Below are 18,056 nucleotides of genomic sequence, written 5' to 3'. Positions count from 1 at the left end.
CTGCCACCAAGGGGAGGGAAAGCAAGGGGACAGTGGCCTGTGGTGGGCATTGGCAATATTTGCCTGGAGTGACATCACCCAGCACGGCTCTGACATTGTGGGCAAGGCTCCAGCTCCCAAGTCCAGCCTCTGCTTCGAAAGACAGGTGTGTTCACACACATGTGTGTGTGCTTGTACGTACATGTGGCATGTATGTGTACGTGCCTGTGTATACATAAATGCGTCTGTTTAAAAATGTGCCTTCCTGTGTGTGCTCGTGCTTGTGAGTGTACGTACGCACACCAGTGCTTAGACAAGTCCATTTTAGGCACAAGTGTGCCTTCGGGTGTGTAGGTGAGCATGTGGGTATGTGTCTAGATCTGCACCTGAGGCTGCACGGTGGTACCTATGAATGTGGATTCGCCTGCAGATACGCATTGAGGCTTGTGTGGACCAACCATCGGATGTGTATGCGTGTATACCCAGAGGCTGTAGGAGGCCCCCTAGGGATAGTGCTTGCTAGATCATACATCCTCCCCAATCTTGGTCCCAGGCCCTAGTAATGGTAACAGCTACAGAGACCCAACCTCGGTTTCTGCTGAACTCCAGGAAGCAGGCCTAGCTCAGCGTTAATGAGCAGCCTTCAGGCCAGAGCACTGAATAACCCTCTGAGACAGAAGGGAACCAGAGCCTATGCCACAGATCAGAGCTGAGAGTCCCGCTGTGAATCTGTGGACCAGAGAGTTCAGGGGAGATGCCAGAGCAGTGCTGTGACTATGGTTTGAGGCCGAGCCCTCAGGCTGAGGTCGTGGGTTTAAGCTCTAGGCTTCCCATCCTCTGTATTTGTACCCCACAGGACAAGGTGTTCTGGACAGACCTGGAGAACGAGGCCATTTTCAGTGCAAATCGGCTCAATGGCCTGGAAATCTCCGTCCTAGCTGAGAACCTCAATAACCCACATGACATTGTCATCTTCCATGAGCTGAAGCAGCCACGAGGTGAGCCTTGCCCAGTCCCAGGTCCCCTGCCCACATCCCCTCCCTCTAGCAGGCAGGCTGTATTCACATGCACGTCACGTCTCGGCATCCCCAGAAGTAGTGGCAACAGTCCCTGTCGTTGGTGGACTGCCTTGCCGTCGCATATTTACTTCATCTTGCCTCAAGCTCTTGGTGAACTAAGGCTGGGTAGAAATAAATAAACATACAAATGTCCCATTTTTGCCATTCTTACAAAGTATGGATATCACTGTTCTCGTTTAACAGCTGAGGAAACTGTAGCTCACAGGGGTAAAATAACCTTAGCAGGTGGTAGAGCTAAAGCCTAAACTTAGGCCTGTCTGATTCCAGAGCTCCTTCGGCCATAAGGGAGCACATTGCTTCTCATTTGCTATTTGTTCGTACTTTGCAGTGGTATCAAGTAACGTATCCTAGGGCGGTCAGTAAGTCAGCTTGCTGGTTGGCAACAGACGCCAGGAATCCTGCAATTAGGTTGTCCCTTCCTCCGTCACTAGGATAGACTCATTCTAACTGTAATGGGAAGGGTGAAGGTGGGAAAGCAAAAAGGGGTAAGGAGATAAGGTTGGTGCCTGATTCTAGATTAGAAATTTAAATAAGAAAGAGATACGGCCTGTGGCATAGGGAGAAAAAAACATGGACTTTGGAGTCCAACAGACCTCGATTTAAATTGTCTCCAAAATTACTAGAGGTATAGCTTTGACAAGTTTGTTCTCTTTGAGCCACAGTCTTTTATCTGTTAACCTGGGCATAACACCCCCTCCCCCCGAGTTGTCATCAGCGTTAAATGAAAGTGTGGGAATGGACTTGAGGACACGGGGAGGGGGAAGGGTAAGCTGGGACGAAGGGAGAGAGTGGCATGGACATATGTACACTACCAAGTGTAAAATAGATAGCTAGTGGGAAGCAGCCGCATAGCACAGGGAGATCAGCTCAGTGCTTTGTGACCACCTAGAGGGGTGGGATAGGGTTGGAGGGAGGGAGATGCAAGAGGGAGGAGATATGGGGACATATGTATATGTATAGCTGATTCACTTTGTTATAAAGCAGAAACTAACACACCGTTGTAAAGCAATTATACTCCAACAAAGATGTTTAAAAAAAAAAAAAGGAAGAAAGAGTGGGGATAAAACAGCAGGTACAGTGATGGAAGGTGCCCAGTAAAAGTAGTAGAGAAATCGTTTTGATTTAGCCGAGTGGGAAGGGCCTCGTGCGTGGGGGAGGGAGAGCCTGGCACATCCCGTCTGTGCCCCAGTACTCTCTCTCCCCGTCTCTCTCTGTGCCATTAGCTGCAGATGCCTGCGAGCTGAGTGCCCAGTCCAATGGAGGCTGTGAGTACCTGTGCCTTCCTGCTCCTCAGATGTCCAGCCACTCCCCCAAGTACACTTGTGCCTGTCCTGACACAATGCGACTGGGCCCTGACATGAAGAGGTGCTACCGAGGTGAGCAGAGCTACTGGGAGGGATGGCCCCTGGCAATGCCAGACCCCATCTGCTGAAATTTTCCTCGACTTCTGGAAAACCATGAGCGCCTGGTCTTCCTCCATCTTCTCTGGCTACTTGTTGCCCTTTGCAGGCTCCTCTTCTGTACCGACCTTGAATGCTGGTGTCCCATAGGGTCCCTCCAAGGCTTTGTCTTCTCACTCCCGAGAAAAATGCACATACACATACAACATGTTAAATTCAGTTTCAGGGGGATCAGGAATCCCCTGAAGGCCTCAAATTAAGAAACCTTGATCCCCATGGCTTTGATTACTATTTATATGCAGGTGACTGTGATCTTGCCTGTTTCTCACCCAGAACTTAACACACTATCTAGCAGCCCTTTTGTGGTATGATTGGGACTAACAGTCAGTTAATACTTCAACCATATACATGTACATCCATCCTCCAGTCTCAATGGAGGCACGAGGCCTTTTGTTTGAGCATAAGTCTGCTGCAGCATTCATCATTTCCAGGTTCAATTGTTTAAAGTGGAGTGAGAATTTGAACCTAGTAGTGTACCAGTATACATGCAAACTCCTTCTAGATTTATATAATTTCCACTCCTCCCAGTCTTTTATCATGGTCTTGCCCACACCTGATTCTATAGCATTGTCCTAATGACTCATCTTTATCAAACCGAAATGCAGTATAAACACAGACAAGATGCTTGGCATTCAGCTAAAGTAAAAATCATAGCCCATTCAGTAGGATTAGGGAAGGAGTTTGAGCTGAGCCATGAGGATGAGTTCATAAGTATACTTCATCGAGGCAATAATTTAGGCACTAAAACAGCAAAATTCTTTGTCCAGTGACCTTCATGATATTTCCCCCGCAGCACCTCAGTCTACCTCAACTACAACGTTAGCCTCCACCACAACGAGGACAGTAGCCGACACCACCAGAGCCCCTGGGACCACCGTCCACAGCCCCGGCTACCAGAACCACAGCACAGAGACACCGAGCCTGGCAGCAGCGGTCCCAGGCTCAGTTAGTGTCCCCAGGGCTCCCAGCATCAACCCGTCTACCCCAAGCCCTGCAACCAGCAACCACTCCCAGCACTGTAAGGAAATGAGTTCTGCCTTCTTTCATGACGTGGGAGGGTCCTAGGGAAGCCAGGATCGGGGGATCTGTGGGAAGAAGTGGTCATACCAGAGCTAAATGTTGGCTGTCTACAAGGAGGAAGCAGCGGGAGGAAGAGTGCCAACCCGCAATTTAGGAGTCATAGGTGCTCCTACCTTATAGAGGGTCTCGAGGGAAGCTACCTCCTATCTCTGAGCGTCAGTTTCCTCATCTACAAAGTAGGGTAATAATAACCCTTCCCCTACCTGCTTCGCAAGGTTGCCACGAGAGACAGAGGCATCCGTGTAAACAGAAGTGCTCATGCACACAGCCTCTGCTGACTCTGATAGTGTGTCTGTGTCACACGTTACTGACATGTATGAGGGAGCATCCCTCAGATTTGGAAGTTTCAAATGCCCTGGTCTCAGTTCTCAGCACTCTCGGTAGGTTCCCCATATAGTGATATCCATAACTATGGTCTGTTAGTGCCTCTCTGCAAACCCTGGGATGAAAATAATTAAGTTCACCACTTATTAAATCATCGGGAGCAGTAATTGTCACTGCTAGAAATGTTCTATCTCATTAACCAGCAAATACCTTTTAAATTGAGTTACCTGCTGGGGGAGTTCATTTAAGAGGATAAACTATCTTTTAAATTTTTTCCCATATGCACATGGCCCAGAAACTAAGCAGCGTGGTAGCACCTTAATAATCAGGCCCATCTTGCCAGCAGCAGCGCTTTCAGAGTTGAGCGCTTACCCTGAAGTTTGGAGAGGCAGGTGGGTCGCGTGTGAAGTCCAGTTCCTTTCACTTGGGCTGAGCCTCCGACCAGGGAGTCTCCCCACTGGCTTCATCACGCTCTAGGCTTTAATATCACTGTCCTGTGTATGCTTGGGACCCGGAGGGAGAAGAGAACGGCATTTCCACAGTAAACTTTGTAAGCAGTGCAGGTCTTTTCTCCCCTTAATAATTAGGTTCCCTTGGAGTAACTTGGAGAAACAGACACACTGAGAGGATAGCATTTGCGCCGTTGCCAGGAGACAATCATCTCCTCTCTTGGAGCAAATGATAGCTCCTCTCCAAACCTCAGAGGGCTGTCATGAGGATCCAAGGGAAAACTGCTTTTTAAACTAAAAAGTTCTGTACAGATGTTATACTGAAGATGAGTGTAAGAGAGTGGAAAAGATGGCACAACCTACTTTTAAAAATATATAGTACGGGCTTCCCTGCTGGCGCAGTGGTTGAGAGTCTGCCTGCTAATGCAGGGGACACGGGTTCGAGCCCTGGTCTGGGAAGATCCCACATGCCGCGGAGCAACTGGGCCCACGAGCCACAACTACTGAGCCTGTGCGTCTGGAGCCTGTGCTCCGCAACAAGAGAGGCCGCGATAGTGAGAGGCCCACGCATCGTGATGAAGAGTGGCCCCCGCTTGCCACAACTAGAGAAAGCCCTCGCACAGAAACGAAGACCCAACACAGCCAAAAATAAAAATAAATAAATAAATTTATTTAAAAAAAAAAAAAAACACTGATGATGCAGATGGACAGACAGAAATAAGAGAGACAAAACAACAGATACTGGCTGAAAAAGGCAATTGCCCCAGGTAGTCAGCAACATAAAGACCTAAGGGCTCAGCCCCGAGCTTCCCACCACCCAAATACTGTGGAAAGGGTAAGGGATTTAGGTCACAAATCCTGGGTTTGAATCCCAGCTCTGCCACTTCTCTGTGGGTCCCCCAAACCCCAAGAAGACTCAATTTCCTCATCTGTGAAATGGAGATGACCTCTGTCCTGATAAGATCTGGAAAGACTAAATTATTAAGCAGTAGCCGGGATCATCATTCTGGAACGGGGGCAAGAAGCAGTTGGGTAGTTTTTACTGCTTGAGGCCAGCAAGGACTTGGGACTCACAGTGATGGAGCATCGTTCTGCTAACGCTTGTGTTTTGCAGATGGGAATGAAAGTGGCAAGATGGGCTCAACAGTCACTGCTGCTGTCATTGGGATCATCGTGCCTATGGGTGAGTGTGGCCCCAAGTCACTGGTGAGAAGAGAGAGACCCTGCCCAGGGTCTGGGTAAAGCACTGGAAGGATAGAGCGCTTAGCACACGGACCTCTCTCTCTGACTTTTTCTGCCCTGGCCGCCTTCCTGCGCACCTCCCCGTCCTGATTTACTTCGGTTTCTTAGCTTGGCACACCAGGCTCTTCAGGACCTGGCCCCAGACAGCTATCCACATATTTCCCCCACTACCCGTCACGGATGCTCTACACACCAGCCGTGTGAAGCCGAACTGTAGGCTCCACGGGGACAGGTCTGGTGTCTCTCTTGCTCGCCACTCTCCCCAGCTCTTAGCAGTGTCTGGCACAGGGGACGAAATAAAGTATTTGTCGAATTAATGAGTAGAAAAAACATACATTAACAAAAATTCATAGAGCTGCTTGCCATTCCTTTAATAGATCGTGCCACCTTGCTTGCTTTCTGTTTCGTTTTCAACAAACATTTATCAAGTAGCTGTGATGTACCAGATTCTGTGATAAGGGGAGGGAAGGTGATTAAAAATAAGTAAGACATGGTTCTTGTCCTCCAAAAGTTTATAGACTTGTTGGAGAGACACAGATAATTTGATTCTGACGCGGTAAGTCCTAAAATGAAGCCGTGTGCAGTTCAGTAGAAGTGCTGAGGCACTTATCTTGGAATTGGGAGAGGAGGGAAGTGGACAGGGGAGAGTTCCTAGAGCAACCCAAGCAGGTGAAGACAACATGGGCAAAGCCAGGAATGGGGATGGCATGGGAGGGCGGGAGTGGGGTGGGTTTGGAATGTGGCCAGAATATAACATTTGGTTAAACCTCACAGAGAGCCACGTGGGCTGATTCATTCTCTCTTACCCTGATATTCACTTAGTATCCTGCACATCCTGTCTCTCATACCAGTCTCTTCTCTCGGTCGGATCTTTGAATTGCGATTGTCCATTCGTTGTTTTATCTCCCTTACTTGCCCATGTGTAGTACCTCAAGGATAAGGACTTGGCCCTTTTATCCTAAGAATCCACAATATGGTGGTGAGTTAGCTAGTGAATGTTTTAAAAACTTCAACACCATCCAAGGGACTGTGCGAGGTGCCAAGGATCCAGGAAAGAAAAAGAGAAAAGACTTTAAGAGCTTTCAGTTTTGGGCTTCCCTGGTGGCACAGTGGTTGAGAGTCCGCCTGCCGATGCAGGGGACACAGGTTCGTGCCCCAGTCCGGGAAGGTCCCATCATGCCGCGGAGCGGCTGCGCCTGTGAGCCATGGCCCCTGAGCTTGCGCGTCCGGAGCCTGTATTCCGCAACGGAAGAAGCCACAACAGTGAGAGACCCGCATACGGCAAAAAAAAAAAAAAAAGAGCTTTCAGTTTTTAGTAAGACTTAATGATAAAAAAGGTGATACAAGAGAGGTGTTACTACATATTATAAAGTGCTGTAATAGAGACCCGATGCTCTGTGGAGGAGAGGGAGTGGCACTTCTAAAGAAGGTGGCATTTGAATTGGCCTTGAAAGGCTTTATTAGTAAAGGTGATGGTGAGACTATTCCAGGCTCATTTTGAGTAGAGTGGAAAATACTCAGCATTGTTTAGTGAAAGAGAAATCAACTCCTCTCCTGCCATACTCTGCTCCACAGAAGGGCATGTGTATGCTGTTTCCCTGATGTAACCTGCCCTAATAGAATCATTATTTTAAATTTCTGCTTATCTGGGGGCTGAAAGAGGAATATTCTTTCCCTGATATTTCCCTGGGAGGCAGAGTATCTTTTCACAAGCGTATTGGCCAGTTACATTTCATCCTTTATGAATTGCCTATTCACAGTCTCTTCTTATTTTTCTATTGGTTCCTTGTCTTATTCTTACTTATTTGTAGAAATATTTATACATAATTAATGTTAGACCTTTGTAATATATGTTACAAATCATTTCTCCCATCCTGCCACTTGATTTTTAGAATTTGTTTATGGTCTCTTTTGCCATGCATGAATTAAAAATGTTTACGTATCAGATCTGTTAATCTCCTACATTATGACTTCTGGGCTTTGTGTCTTGCTTAGGAAGGTCTGCCTCATTCTAAATTATTAAAATATCTCTCTATATATTTTTCTACTATTTTAAGCATTTTTTAGTATTCAATTATTAATCCATTTGGCATTTAGAATGCAGCAAGTGTTAGAGATTTAAGTGTTTTTTTTACATGCTCGTCTAGTTTTCACAAGACCATTACTGAATAGTCCATCTTTTCCTTCTGACTTGAATTGTCATCTTATTGTAAACTATATGTCTATACGTACTTTGATCTGCTTTTAGGCTGTTTATTCTCCACCAATCCCTATATACTATTCCTATATACTCGAAACACAACTTTATGATATGTTTTAATGTCTAATAGGGTATTATTATTCTTGGAACATTTTCTTAGCTATTTTTATTCAATTTCTCTTCTAAGTGAACTTTAGAATCATCTTGTTAATTCTATAAAACTTATGATGGCATCTTATGCCTTGGGTATATAAATTGATGCGGGGAGAATTTACATTTTTACAACATTGAACCTTCCCATCGAGGAACATGACATACCTCTCTATTTATCTGAGCCTTCTTTTATGGCCTTCAGTAGAATTGTATAGGTCACATAGGACTTGCACATTCCTTATTGGGTTATCCCAAGTATTTTATAGTTTCTTGTTGGGCTATTACGAATATTTTCTTATTCCATCCATTTTCTGATTGGTTATTGCTGATTAATAAGAAAGCTATTGATTTTTTTCTGTTGATTCTTGATGAACTAAAATCATTTCTAATGGTTTTTCATCTGCTTTTCTAAGATTTTCCAAGCATACAATATCTGTTAATGACAGTTTGATTTCTCCCTTTCCCATGTGTGCCCTTCAATTCTTTATTTGGTCTCACTGCATAGCTAGATCTCTGGGACAACAAATATAGCAGCGATAACAGACATCCTTGCCCTGTTCTTATCTTTATGTATATCAGTTATTATTGATTATTATAATCTTACCAAAGTATTGTAGAAACCCCCTCTGTAGCATCCTAGATAGCTATCACCCAGCCTTCACTTGAATGCTCACGGTGACTGCTTACTATCTTGTGAAGCTGCTTGCCCCATTTTCTCCCGGCTCTATCTGAGAACTTCCTCCTTTACACATTAATATATCCATTTATTTTAACTCAGAACCTGTGTTTCCCTGCTGTGTTCCCTTCTAGAGATGCTCCTCTTCTTGCAGAGCCCCAGCTTTGGAAAGAAGCACCCCACCCTCCACCCTCCAATTTTGGGAGAGAATGGTTTCTTAGAGAAATCCAGGGAAGTAGCAGTATTAGGGCAAGAGTGTGGTGAAGAAATTCACTCACTCACTCAGCATGTTACTGAGCACCTACTCGCTACTGGGCACTGGGCACAGTGAGAGAAAGAAGGCACAGTCCCTGCCTTCAAAGAGCTCAGTCTAGTTGGGGGTACACATATATAAAGTACAACACTGTGGTCTGGGAACACACGCGAGGGAACAACTGACTGTACCATGAGAGGTTGAGAAAGACTTCACATTTGAGCTGGATCTTGAAGGATGAGTAGTTAATGAACAAAGAGCTAGGAGAAGGGCTTCCCAGCAGCAGAAAAAGAATATGCAGAAACAGAGCCTGGGAACAAGGGGCAGCCAAGCTGGAGAGGTGGCGAGAAATGCACTGATGTCTGGGCAACGGGCTGGAGCCTGCTGGAGATCCACTGTAACGTGTCTCTTCCTCCAGTGGTTATAGCCCTGCTGTGCATGAGTGGCTACCTGATCTGGAGAAACTGGAAGCGGAAGAACACCAAAAGCATGAATTTCGACAACCCTGTATACAGGAAAACGACAGAAGAAGAGGATGAGGATGAGCTCCACATAGGGAGGGCTGCTCAGATTGGCCATGTCTATCCAGCAGTAAGTGTTCCTTGCTGGAAGAATTCCTTCCTTCCTTTCCTCCCTTCTTCCTTCCATCCGTTCCTCCCTTCTTTCCCTCCTTCCCTCCTTTCCTTCCTTGTTTCCCTCCCTCCCTCCCTCCTTCCCTCCTTCAGACATTTATCAAGAACCTACCATGTGCCAGGCACTGTTCTAGGCCCTGGGGACACAGGAATGCTGGGGTAGGTGGTTGGGATAGAAGGGTATCAGGACCACCTTGTACCTAGAGGCTCTTCCTGGAGGAAAGAGGCCTGTCTTTGTGCTGAATACGTTTTCAGAACCTTTGGCCTAGAAAGGCAACTGTGGCCATTCAGTTCAAATGCATTCATTTCAGTGAACAATGTATACCAGTTATGTGCCAAGTACCACATAAGATACCAAGTGTTCAAAAGTAAAGAAGGGATGTACTTGCTCCCAGGGAGCTGGTGGGGGAGTTAGAGAGTCACTGGCTATTGAACAGCTGTGTGCTGAGTGCCATGGTGGAAGCTCAAGGGTCCCCTCTTCTAGGAAGCTTTCCCTGGTTTCTCTGTTCTCTCACCACCTCTCTCCATCACAGCACCTGTCACACTATAGTCTACTTGTCTTTTTACTCATTGGTCTCCCCGCTAGAACGTGAGCTCCTTGAGGGCAGGATTGTCTGATTAATGTTTCCCTGGTGCCTAGCACAGCATATTTGGCTCCCAGTAAGTATTTGTTGAACCAATGCTATGGAAACATCAACAAAGGTGACAGAAGAACTGTGTCCTTGGAAGATTCATAGCAGGCTTCCACGTAGAGAAGGAGGAAAGTGGCATTCCAGAAAGAAGCATGTGCAAAGGCTGAGAGGCACGACAGGGCATGGCTTGTTGGGGGATCAAGGACCACAAAGTGGCTGGAGCAGATGTCATGGTTGTATAGCGGAGTCGGGGCTGGGTGTGACCTCATGGGTCATCCAGTCCATCCCCCTGTCAGGCGATCAGCAGCTTTGATCACCCACTGTGGGCAGAGCCCTGTCTTGGGGAGACCAGAGAAATGGAAGACCCAGCCCCTGCCCTCAAGGAGCTTTTTGTCTTGCCGGGGGAACCAAGGTCACAGCTGCACCAACTCCCGAAGAACCCTCTTTCCGAGCTGCCTGTCGTCAAGTGCAAGGTAGGGCAGTGCCACTCTGAGTCTGAGGGGCTGATGAGCGAGGGCATGAACCAGGCAGGTGCAGTCAATCCTAGAAGGCTTTCTGGTTCTAGAAGGCTGCAAACTGTGAGTTGGGTGTCGGGGCAAAGATGAAAGATGGGTTAGTTGCAGACCAAGGAAATGACATGTGCAAGAAATGACTGAGTACGGTGCAGGACAGACAGAATTGCTGCTGAAGCTAATTGTTCGTGAAGGGGAGACTTGGGAAATGAGGTCAAGCAAGTGAGGAGCGTTAGCAGATGGCCTTGAGGATCCTTAACCTTGGCCAATCCAAGCAGACAGTTGCTTAAGCAATTTTTAAAGATCAGAGGGGGCACAGTGGAAGAAATGTTGAGCTTAGAGTGGAGATGACTCCCAGTTTCACTATTCCACAGCTCTGTGATCTCAGTCCCTTCTTTCTGATTACTTTTATTTGTAAAATGGGAATAATAACCCCCATTCTCTCTGCTGCCTAAGTTTATAAAGTTCAAGTGAGATAGCACATGTGAGAGTGCTTTGTGAGTTATAAAGCGCTCTGCACATGTAAAGTGTCATTGTTTCCACAGAAGGAAACAACCACTCAGGAGGAGCTATTCCTGATGAATCTAAGGCCTGAAGAATTAAGCTCCTGCCAACTGCAGAGAAATAGAGTAGGAGAGTGAGGAAATTGACATTTAGTAAGAACCTACTGTGTATCAGACGCTACTCAGTGTTTTACATGTATTTTCTTGTTTAGTCTTTACAGGAACCTATATACTTGATATTGTTAGCCCCATTTTGCAGATGAGGAAACTGAGACTCAGAGAGATTGAATAACTTACCTAGGATCACAACTAGGAAGTGGTAGAACCAGGATTGAAACTCCTATCTGTATGTACACAAAAGCCCATGCTCTTTCCACTGTTTCTCAGGGTATATGGCCTTGAAGCTGTGGAAATCAGTATTCTCAACAGCCTGTTCTCTCCCCTGTCCCCTTCTCAGGTAGCTCCACCATCACTGCTGGGACCTGACTTTGGCCTAGAGATCTATCTTGAGGAGAGTCGGAGGGTCACAGACTAGAAAAAGATAGTCTAGTGGAGCAAGGCCGTGACATTCATGCAAAACCACAAATAATCCAAAGATGATTTGAAAGGCAGTGGAGTTACTTTTTATTGTTTATAGAATGTTCAGAGACGGAAAATGCCAGTCTGGTTCTATCTTATGCTGGTTAGGTTGATTTAGAATACTCTGGACCCCATGTGTGTTGGGTACTACATTAAGCACTCTACACACATAATCCCATGTGATTTCCCAACAACCCTATAAGGTAGGTCCTATTAGTACTCCCATTTAACATGATGAAACCGAGGCTCAGAGGGGTGAAGTGGCTAGCTCAAATTCATACAGCGATGAGAAAGATCTTGAAACAATGGGGTCTATCCGAAGGAGGGTATCCAGGAAATGGAAGAGTGGGACACAGCATTATATCGGGACCAGGCTGGGGAAGCTAGATGTGTAGCCTGGAGAAGAAAACACTCAGAAGGAAGGGAAGGGAACACAAACACTGAAAATTTCAACGGTTGTCTGTGTAGAACTCTCTGAGTCTAAGAGAGAGAATCGGGGAACGTCGGAAGATATAAAGAAGCAGATTTCATGACAATATAGGAAAGAATTTAAGTCCACTGTCCACAATGGAATAGACTGGCTCAAGGGTTAGTGGGTGGTCAGCCATTTGTGGCAGAGGGAAGTCTAGTATCTAATGACTAGAAAGTTGGGGAGAGGGAAAGAGGGATTAAACTTAATTGATCTCCACTGCCTTCCAATTCTGGATAATTAGTTGGGAGGGGTGCAGCCAGTTACCTTCCTGATTGTGACTAGCATGCTAGAGACAAGTAGCTAATGGCCTGGGATTAAACATTTGCCAAAGCTAACCCACTGAAGTTGAGCAAACCTAAAATCCTGTAAGGGAGGATGGAGAAAGTTTAGATCTCCACAGCCTTCCTCTTTACAGAGGCAGAACAGAATAATGAAAAAAGCTATAGCTCTGGATTCATACAGATCTGGGTTCAAATTGAGTTCACCCGCTTGCTATATGATCCAGGACAAATGCTGTTTAAGCTCGTTGAGTCTCAGTTTTCTCATCTGTAAAATAAATAAGACAAACGTGTCTTCTGAGGTAGCTTCTTGAAGAGTATGTGAGCTACTGCCTATAAAGTAATAGAATTTCTGGTACCTTGTGATCCTATAAATAGCTCCAGTGGGTCTAATGATGATTTCTTTGCTCTGTCTCCCCCAGCGAGTGGCATTAAGCCTTGAAGATGATGGACTGCCCTGAGGATGGGACCACTCCCTTCGTGCCTCACGGAATTCAGTCCCATGCACTACACCCTGGATGGTGTATGCCTGGATGGAAGGGTTTCTGTACATGAGTCTGCGTGTCTGTGTGTGTGTGTGCGTGTGTAATTTTTTTTAATTTATATTGCGGAAAGGTAACCACAAAGTTATGATGAACTGCAAACATCCAAAGGATGTGAGAGTTTTTATATGTATAATGTTTTATACACTTTTTAACTGGTTGCACTACCCATGAGGAATTCATGGAATAGCTACTGCTGAGTGACTAACGTGATGTACATAACCAAATGGGGCCGATGGTACAGTAGCTTACTCATCATTTAAAAATTATATTTACAGAGGGTATTTGGTTTTGGGGGGCTTTTTTAGGTTTCAGAGGTTTTTTTTTTTTTTTGTAAATAGAATGATTATGCTTTGTGGCTATCCATCAACATAAGTAAAACGAAGAAAACACTTCAACTCCCTCTCCCGTTTAGATTATTTATTAACATATTTCAAAAATAAGATTAGTTCTATAAGTAATTTAGAGAGGTGAGAGTATTTATTTTTGGTGTGATTGGCCTACCACCCGGACTCTGTGTGCATTTATGTTTATGTGTGTATGTGAGTGAGAAAGAAAAGTCTGTAGAGAAGAGGCACACCTATGGCTGTTGTTCAGATACATAAAGATAAATATATTTTAAAACAGTCCACAAGAAGGGTTATCTGTAGTTTTCAGAGAAGCCTTTGGAAATTTGGATCAGAAAAGAGATACCATGGTTTGTGCAAACATGCAGTGGGGAGAGGTAGATCTTTTCTGCCTCTGACTGTTCTTGGGATTCCAATCAGTCAGCAAAAGGCCCTCAGCTCACCCGTGGCTACTGTGGTTCTCTTCTGTGGCTAAAGCCAGTGTACAGACTTCACACAGTACCCACAGTTCCCGCGAGCTCAGGTGAGAACATGCCTGAACCTTGGCTACTCCTTGTTTTAAAGTTCAGCATTTCAAGTAACTTCATCTTCTTTTAGGACACTTGGGTTGAATTCACTGTTTCCTCTGAAGCACACTGAGGGTGCCATCCTTACTTATAGAGAGCTAAATGGAGACGTTTCTTGAACAGCCCAAGTTCACTGTTAGGACTGGCTCAGGCACTGACCTCCGAGTATGCTGTGGGTTGAGGATGAGGATGGAGGAACGGGTTTTGTTACATCTCTATTTCTCCCTTCCCCTTTCTCTCTACCATTTCCTTTAGGTGGAGAAAACAATTTAAAGTGATACATAGGTTTGTTGCCATCATGTGTTCACATAGATGAAACTAATATTTGGCTTAAATCAGAAAAAGTGGCCAAACCTAAAGTCCTGTTTGAGGGGGAAACGGCGTACACAATACTACAGTATAATGGATATATATGTTCACACAGGGATTTGGTTTACTGCTTTGCAAATAAAAGGAGAAACTCTGGGTATATGTATAGATTTTTTTTTTCATTGTGGACACTTACTTTGCTTTTCCTGGGCCTTGGGGGAGGCAGGGAGAAGCGCACTTTTCTTTTTGTGGGGTCTACCATTGAAAAGATAATCCTACAGTCCCAGAAGGAATTCAGTCTCCGTTGGCTCTTATCCAAGGTGTGGTCTTAACTCTGCTGTTCTGCCACTTCACTCCCACTGGACAACCAGGGACAAAGTGTGACATGGAAGTGTTTGGTTTAAGTAGGAGCAGAGGACATGTATCTAACCTTAACATACCTGGAACTTGACACTTTTAAGCAAATTCCTCCCCTTCTACTCCCCAGCTGCCCCCAGCTCTGTGAAGCTTGGATGTCTCACCAGCTTGATACCCTCTGAATTTCCAGGCAGACATTCTGGGGTTCTGTCACCCTGTTCCTAGGACCTTTCTCTACATCACTCATGGTCTCCTGTCTTCTGAGAAAATAACTGTATTCTGGAGCCTGGCCACTAAGCTTTGCATAAGCAAGCAGTTTCTTCATGATATACATGTGTTGATAGTCCTGAAACATTCATTGAGAGGGTATATGCAATTGACCTAGAACGACCAAAACCAAACAGAATTTTAAGAACAGGTGGCCAACTCCTATAGAGCTTAATCACTTACTACTATTCTTTCAAGAATGGAAAGTAAAATTATTTTTGACTGAAGAAAAATCATGAAAGTGAAAAGCACTGAAATTTACACAAAACAAGCAACTTTTTCTGTAACCTGCCTCCAAAGAAATAGAATTTCCTGGGGAAATGATAATAGTGACTAATGCATAGTTTCTAAACTTTTAGTCAGATCCTGTCCTTCACAGAAAAAAATAATGAATAGGGTCAGGATGATTCAGCCTGAGATCTCAAAATGATGATGAAACACAACTCTCTGAGAGACATCCATGTTTCCTGAATATGCTACAACTGCAGTTTGGAAGAGACAGTTACGGAAGCAACCTACAAAAAACTGTGGAATACTCATGTGTCGGACGGCAGTAAATAAGATGAAATCTGAGGAGTCAGGTTCATTCTTCTCTATTCTTGGATGCGTTTTGAGGTACAGTTGCACTTCTGTGGCCTTTTGCCCCTGCGTCATCATATACCTACAGCCAATAATGGATCACAGAGTCATTGGACTACAGAGCTGGAACGAAGCTTAGAGATAAGGCCTGAAGGGCAGAAAATTTATCAGACATTTTTTTATATGTGTAAAAGAAACTAGTCCCAGCCCTTTTCCTCGCTTTCCTTTTCCAGGAGACTACTTTGGGCTGCCCGAACATTGTATCAAACCTGCTGCCTATCTTATGGCCTATCTTTCTGGTGGAATTTTGAAAGCACTGGCAGAAATATCCTTCCAGAAATGAGGAAAACTAAAATATTATTTATTTACTCTTGATAGCATGATTACATATAAAACAGATTGAGGTAAACTGTAACCTCAGAATGAGATCGTATTTAAATGTACAGCAATAAGTACTTTGCATCCCTCCAATTCTGTGTGATTGCAATATGTATATTCGTCCACTGAAACTATTTGCTAGGTACCAACTAAGTGCCAGGTACTGCAGATGTACAGGTCAGTCAAACACTTTCTGTCCTGACAGAACTCACAGTAGCAATTAGAGGAAGACATGTGGAAACAAAAACAAAGGAATAGATATTTTGGGGAGTACTGTTAGTTTACAAAGGTGTAAGAATGGGGTCAAGAAAGGCATTGTAGGAAAAGTGGCCCTAAGCTAAGTCTTAGAAATTAAGTAGGGGTGTCCAGGCTGCTTCAGGCAGAGGACACACTGAGCTAAGACACAGAAGCATGAAACAGCATGGGCATCTTAAGGAACTGCATGTAATTCACTGTAATGAGCAAAAGGCTCAAGGGAGACTTAGCAAGAAACGAGGCTGGATGGAAAGACAGGTTCAATGTAAGCACTTTATAGAATACTTCTATTTAGTTTCTGATTCAATTAATGAAACATTTCTTGGTCATTTACTGTGTATAAGGCACCAAGTGCATCATGGAAAATTGATCAGAATGTGTTGCCAGCACTTTGCAGACACGACAGTCTTCACTCTCAAGCTTTCCTGTGGCCAAAGGGAAACAGTGACTGCTTTTCATAAATTTGAGTTGAAGTTTTTTGATACGGTCAATGAAGACTTGATAGAAGGGCAGTGGGATTTTCACAGGATTCCATGTTGTCAAGAGCCTCTGGGATTTTCTCAACGGTGAAAAAGAAAACTGGAAATTTTGAAGACGTGGGGTCTGCAGAGGGGACCCCAAGCACTGCCCAGTCGGGTGCTAGGGGGAATGGGGAGAGAGCACAGGAATGTGAGCCTCTCTACCCCACTCCCTCACACCTGCTATACACTCATCATTTCACAAGATATAAATGAGTTATCAGTTAAATGCTTCAGAGTAAATAATTTCTTTTCCTGGCAATGCATGAAGATAGAGTATCAGAATCTTCTCACACTATTTTTAGGGTATTGGGGATTTTCAGGATATGGAGAACTTAGAGGTGGAGGAATTACAGCTTCAAATCTTCAGTTAATATAAGAAATCAGGAGGCTCTGTTCATTCAGGCTATGCACCATGTACATAGTCAAGGATCAGCAGAAATCCTCTGCATTTGCAAACACTTTGTGCTATAAAGAGTAATTTTAAAAAGCCACCTGTATATGTATATATATATTTAAAGACGTGAAGGTTTTGATACTTTTTTACAAAAATTACAAGAGAAAACAAATATCTGTGCAAACCATGTGTTTTAAAATAGCATTTTGTTCTATACAAGCTGTTGTTGATGTGGGGTGAGCTACTGGTTTGCAAACTCCATCACGTTGTACACAAATGAACTTTCCTTGTTTGTCTTCCTCTGAACACCCCCAAGTGACCATATTTGATGTAACAGGCATGTTAGAATGTTGGGTCACACTAACCATTTACGCTTTTTTGTCTTGTCCTTCTGAGTTCCGTTCGCTTCTGTACTCAGTCCCCTTTGCAGTCTGGTTTCTCTTCCAGAGGCAAAGGGTGGTGTGCTGCATCTCACTAATTGTACCAACATCATCTTGGTGAACTAAAAACCAAATGTGGACATTTGTAAAATCAGTGCACTGTTTCTAGAGAGAGATTAAATTCATTTTTTTTAAATATGAAAGTACTGTGGTGCTTTAACGAGGGGGGGGAGTGAATGATATTGTGAGATAAGGACTGTCAATATTATCATTCCCATTTTAGAGATGAGAAATATGAGTGAAGAAACTTCCCAGAGTCGATAGTTATGTTTAGTGCCCCCAAAGTACGTGTAGCACGTGTAGTGTTCTCTGCCTCGATTTTCCTTTTCTGCCTCTTCATCTGGCTAATTCCTATCTGTCCCTGAGTACTTTCCTTAGGAAGCCTTCTCTATTCACTCAGACTCAGACCTAACTCATAGGGTTAGGTAATTCTGTGCTTCCACAACAAATTTTTCCATTTGTATCCCAATATTCCTGCTCTGCCTCTAACCCCCATGCCAATGAGGTTGCTTTTACCAAGGTCACCCAGGACTTCCTTGATTATAAACCTTGTAAATACCTTCAGTCCTTATCTTCCTTGACCTGGAAGCAGTATGTA

At 44.5% G+C, this 18,056-nt stretch overlaps 1 protein-coding gene across 4 annotated transcripts in view; it reads left to right on the top strand.

Annotated features, from left to right (window-relative positions):
* The window catches only part of LRP8 (LDL receptor related protein 8), an 80,711-nt gene extending 63,143 nt beyond the window's left edge, over positions 1-17,568 (top strand). For 2 of the 4 annotated variants that reach the window (XM_060022285.1, XM_060022275.1), the window contains 7 exons: positions 836-977; positions 2,282-2,434; positions 3,312-3,536; positions 5,486-5,554; positions 9,314-9,486; positions 10,456-10,632; positions 12,926-17,568. In XM_060022285.1, the coding sequence (XP_059878268.1) occupies positions 836-977; positions 2,282-2,434; positions 3,312-3,536; positions 5,486-5,554; positions 9,314-9,486; positions 10,456-10,632; positions 12,926-12,964 (978 nt within the window). In that variant the 3' untranslated portion in view covers positions 12,965-17,568. The remainder of the gene's footprint in view (positions 1-835; positions 978-2,281; positions 2,435-3,311; positions 3,537-5,485; positions 5,555-9,313; positions 9,487-10,455; positions 10,633-12,925) is intronic. The other 2 variants (XM_060022265.1, XM_060022256.1) reach the window with 1 other exon arrangement.
* Positions 17,569-18,056: the final 488 nt, after the last annotated feature.

This window comes from Delphinus delphis, chromosome 1 (genome assembly GCF_949987515.2).
Source record: "Delphinus delphis chromosome 1, mDelDel1.2, whole genome shotgun sequence".
NCBI lineage: Eukaryota > Metazoa > Chordata > Mammalia > Artiodactyla > Delphinidae > Delphinus > Delphinus delphis.
The sequence above is the reverse complement of the archived record's forward strand: the minus strand, read 5'-3'. Positions and strand labels throughout refer to the sequence as shown.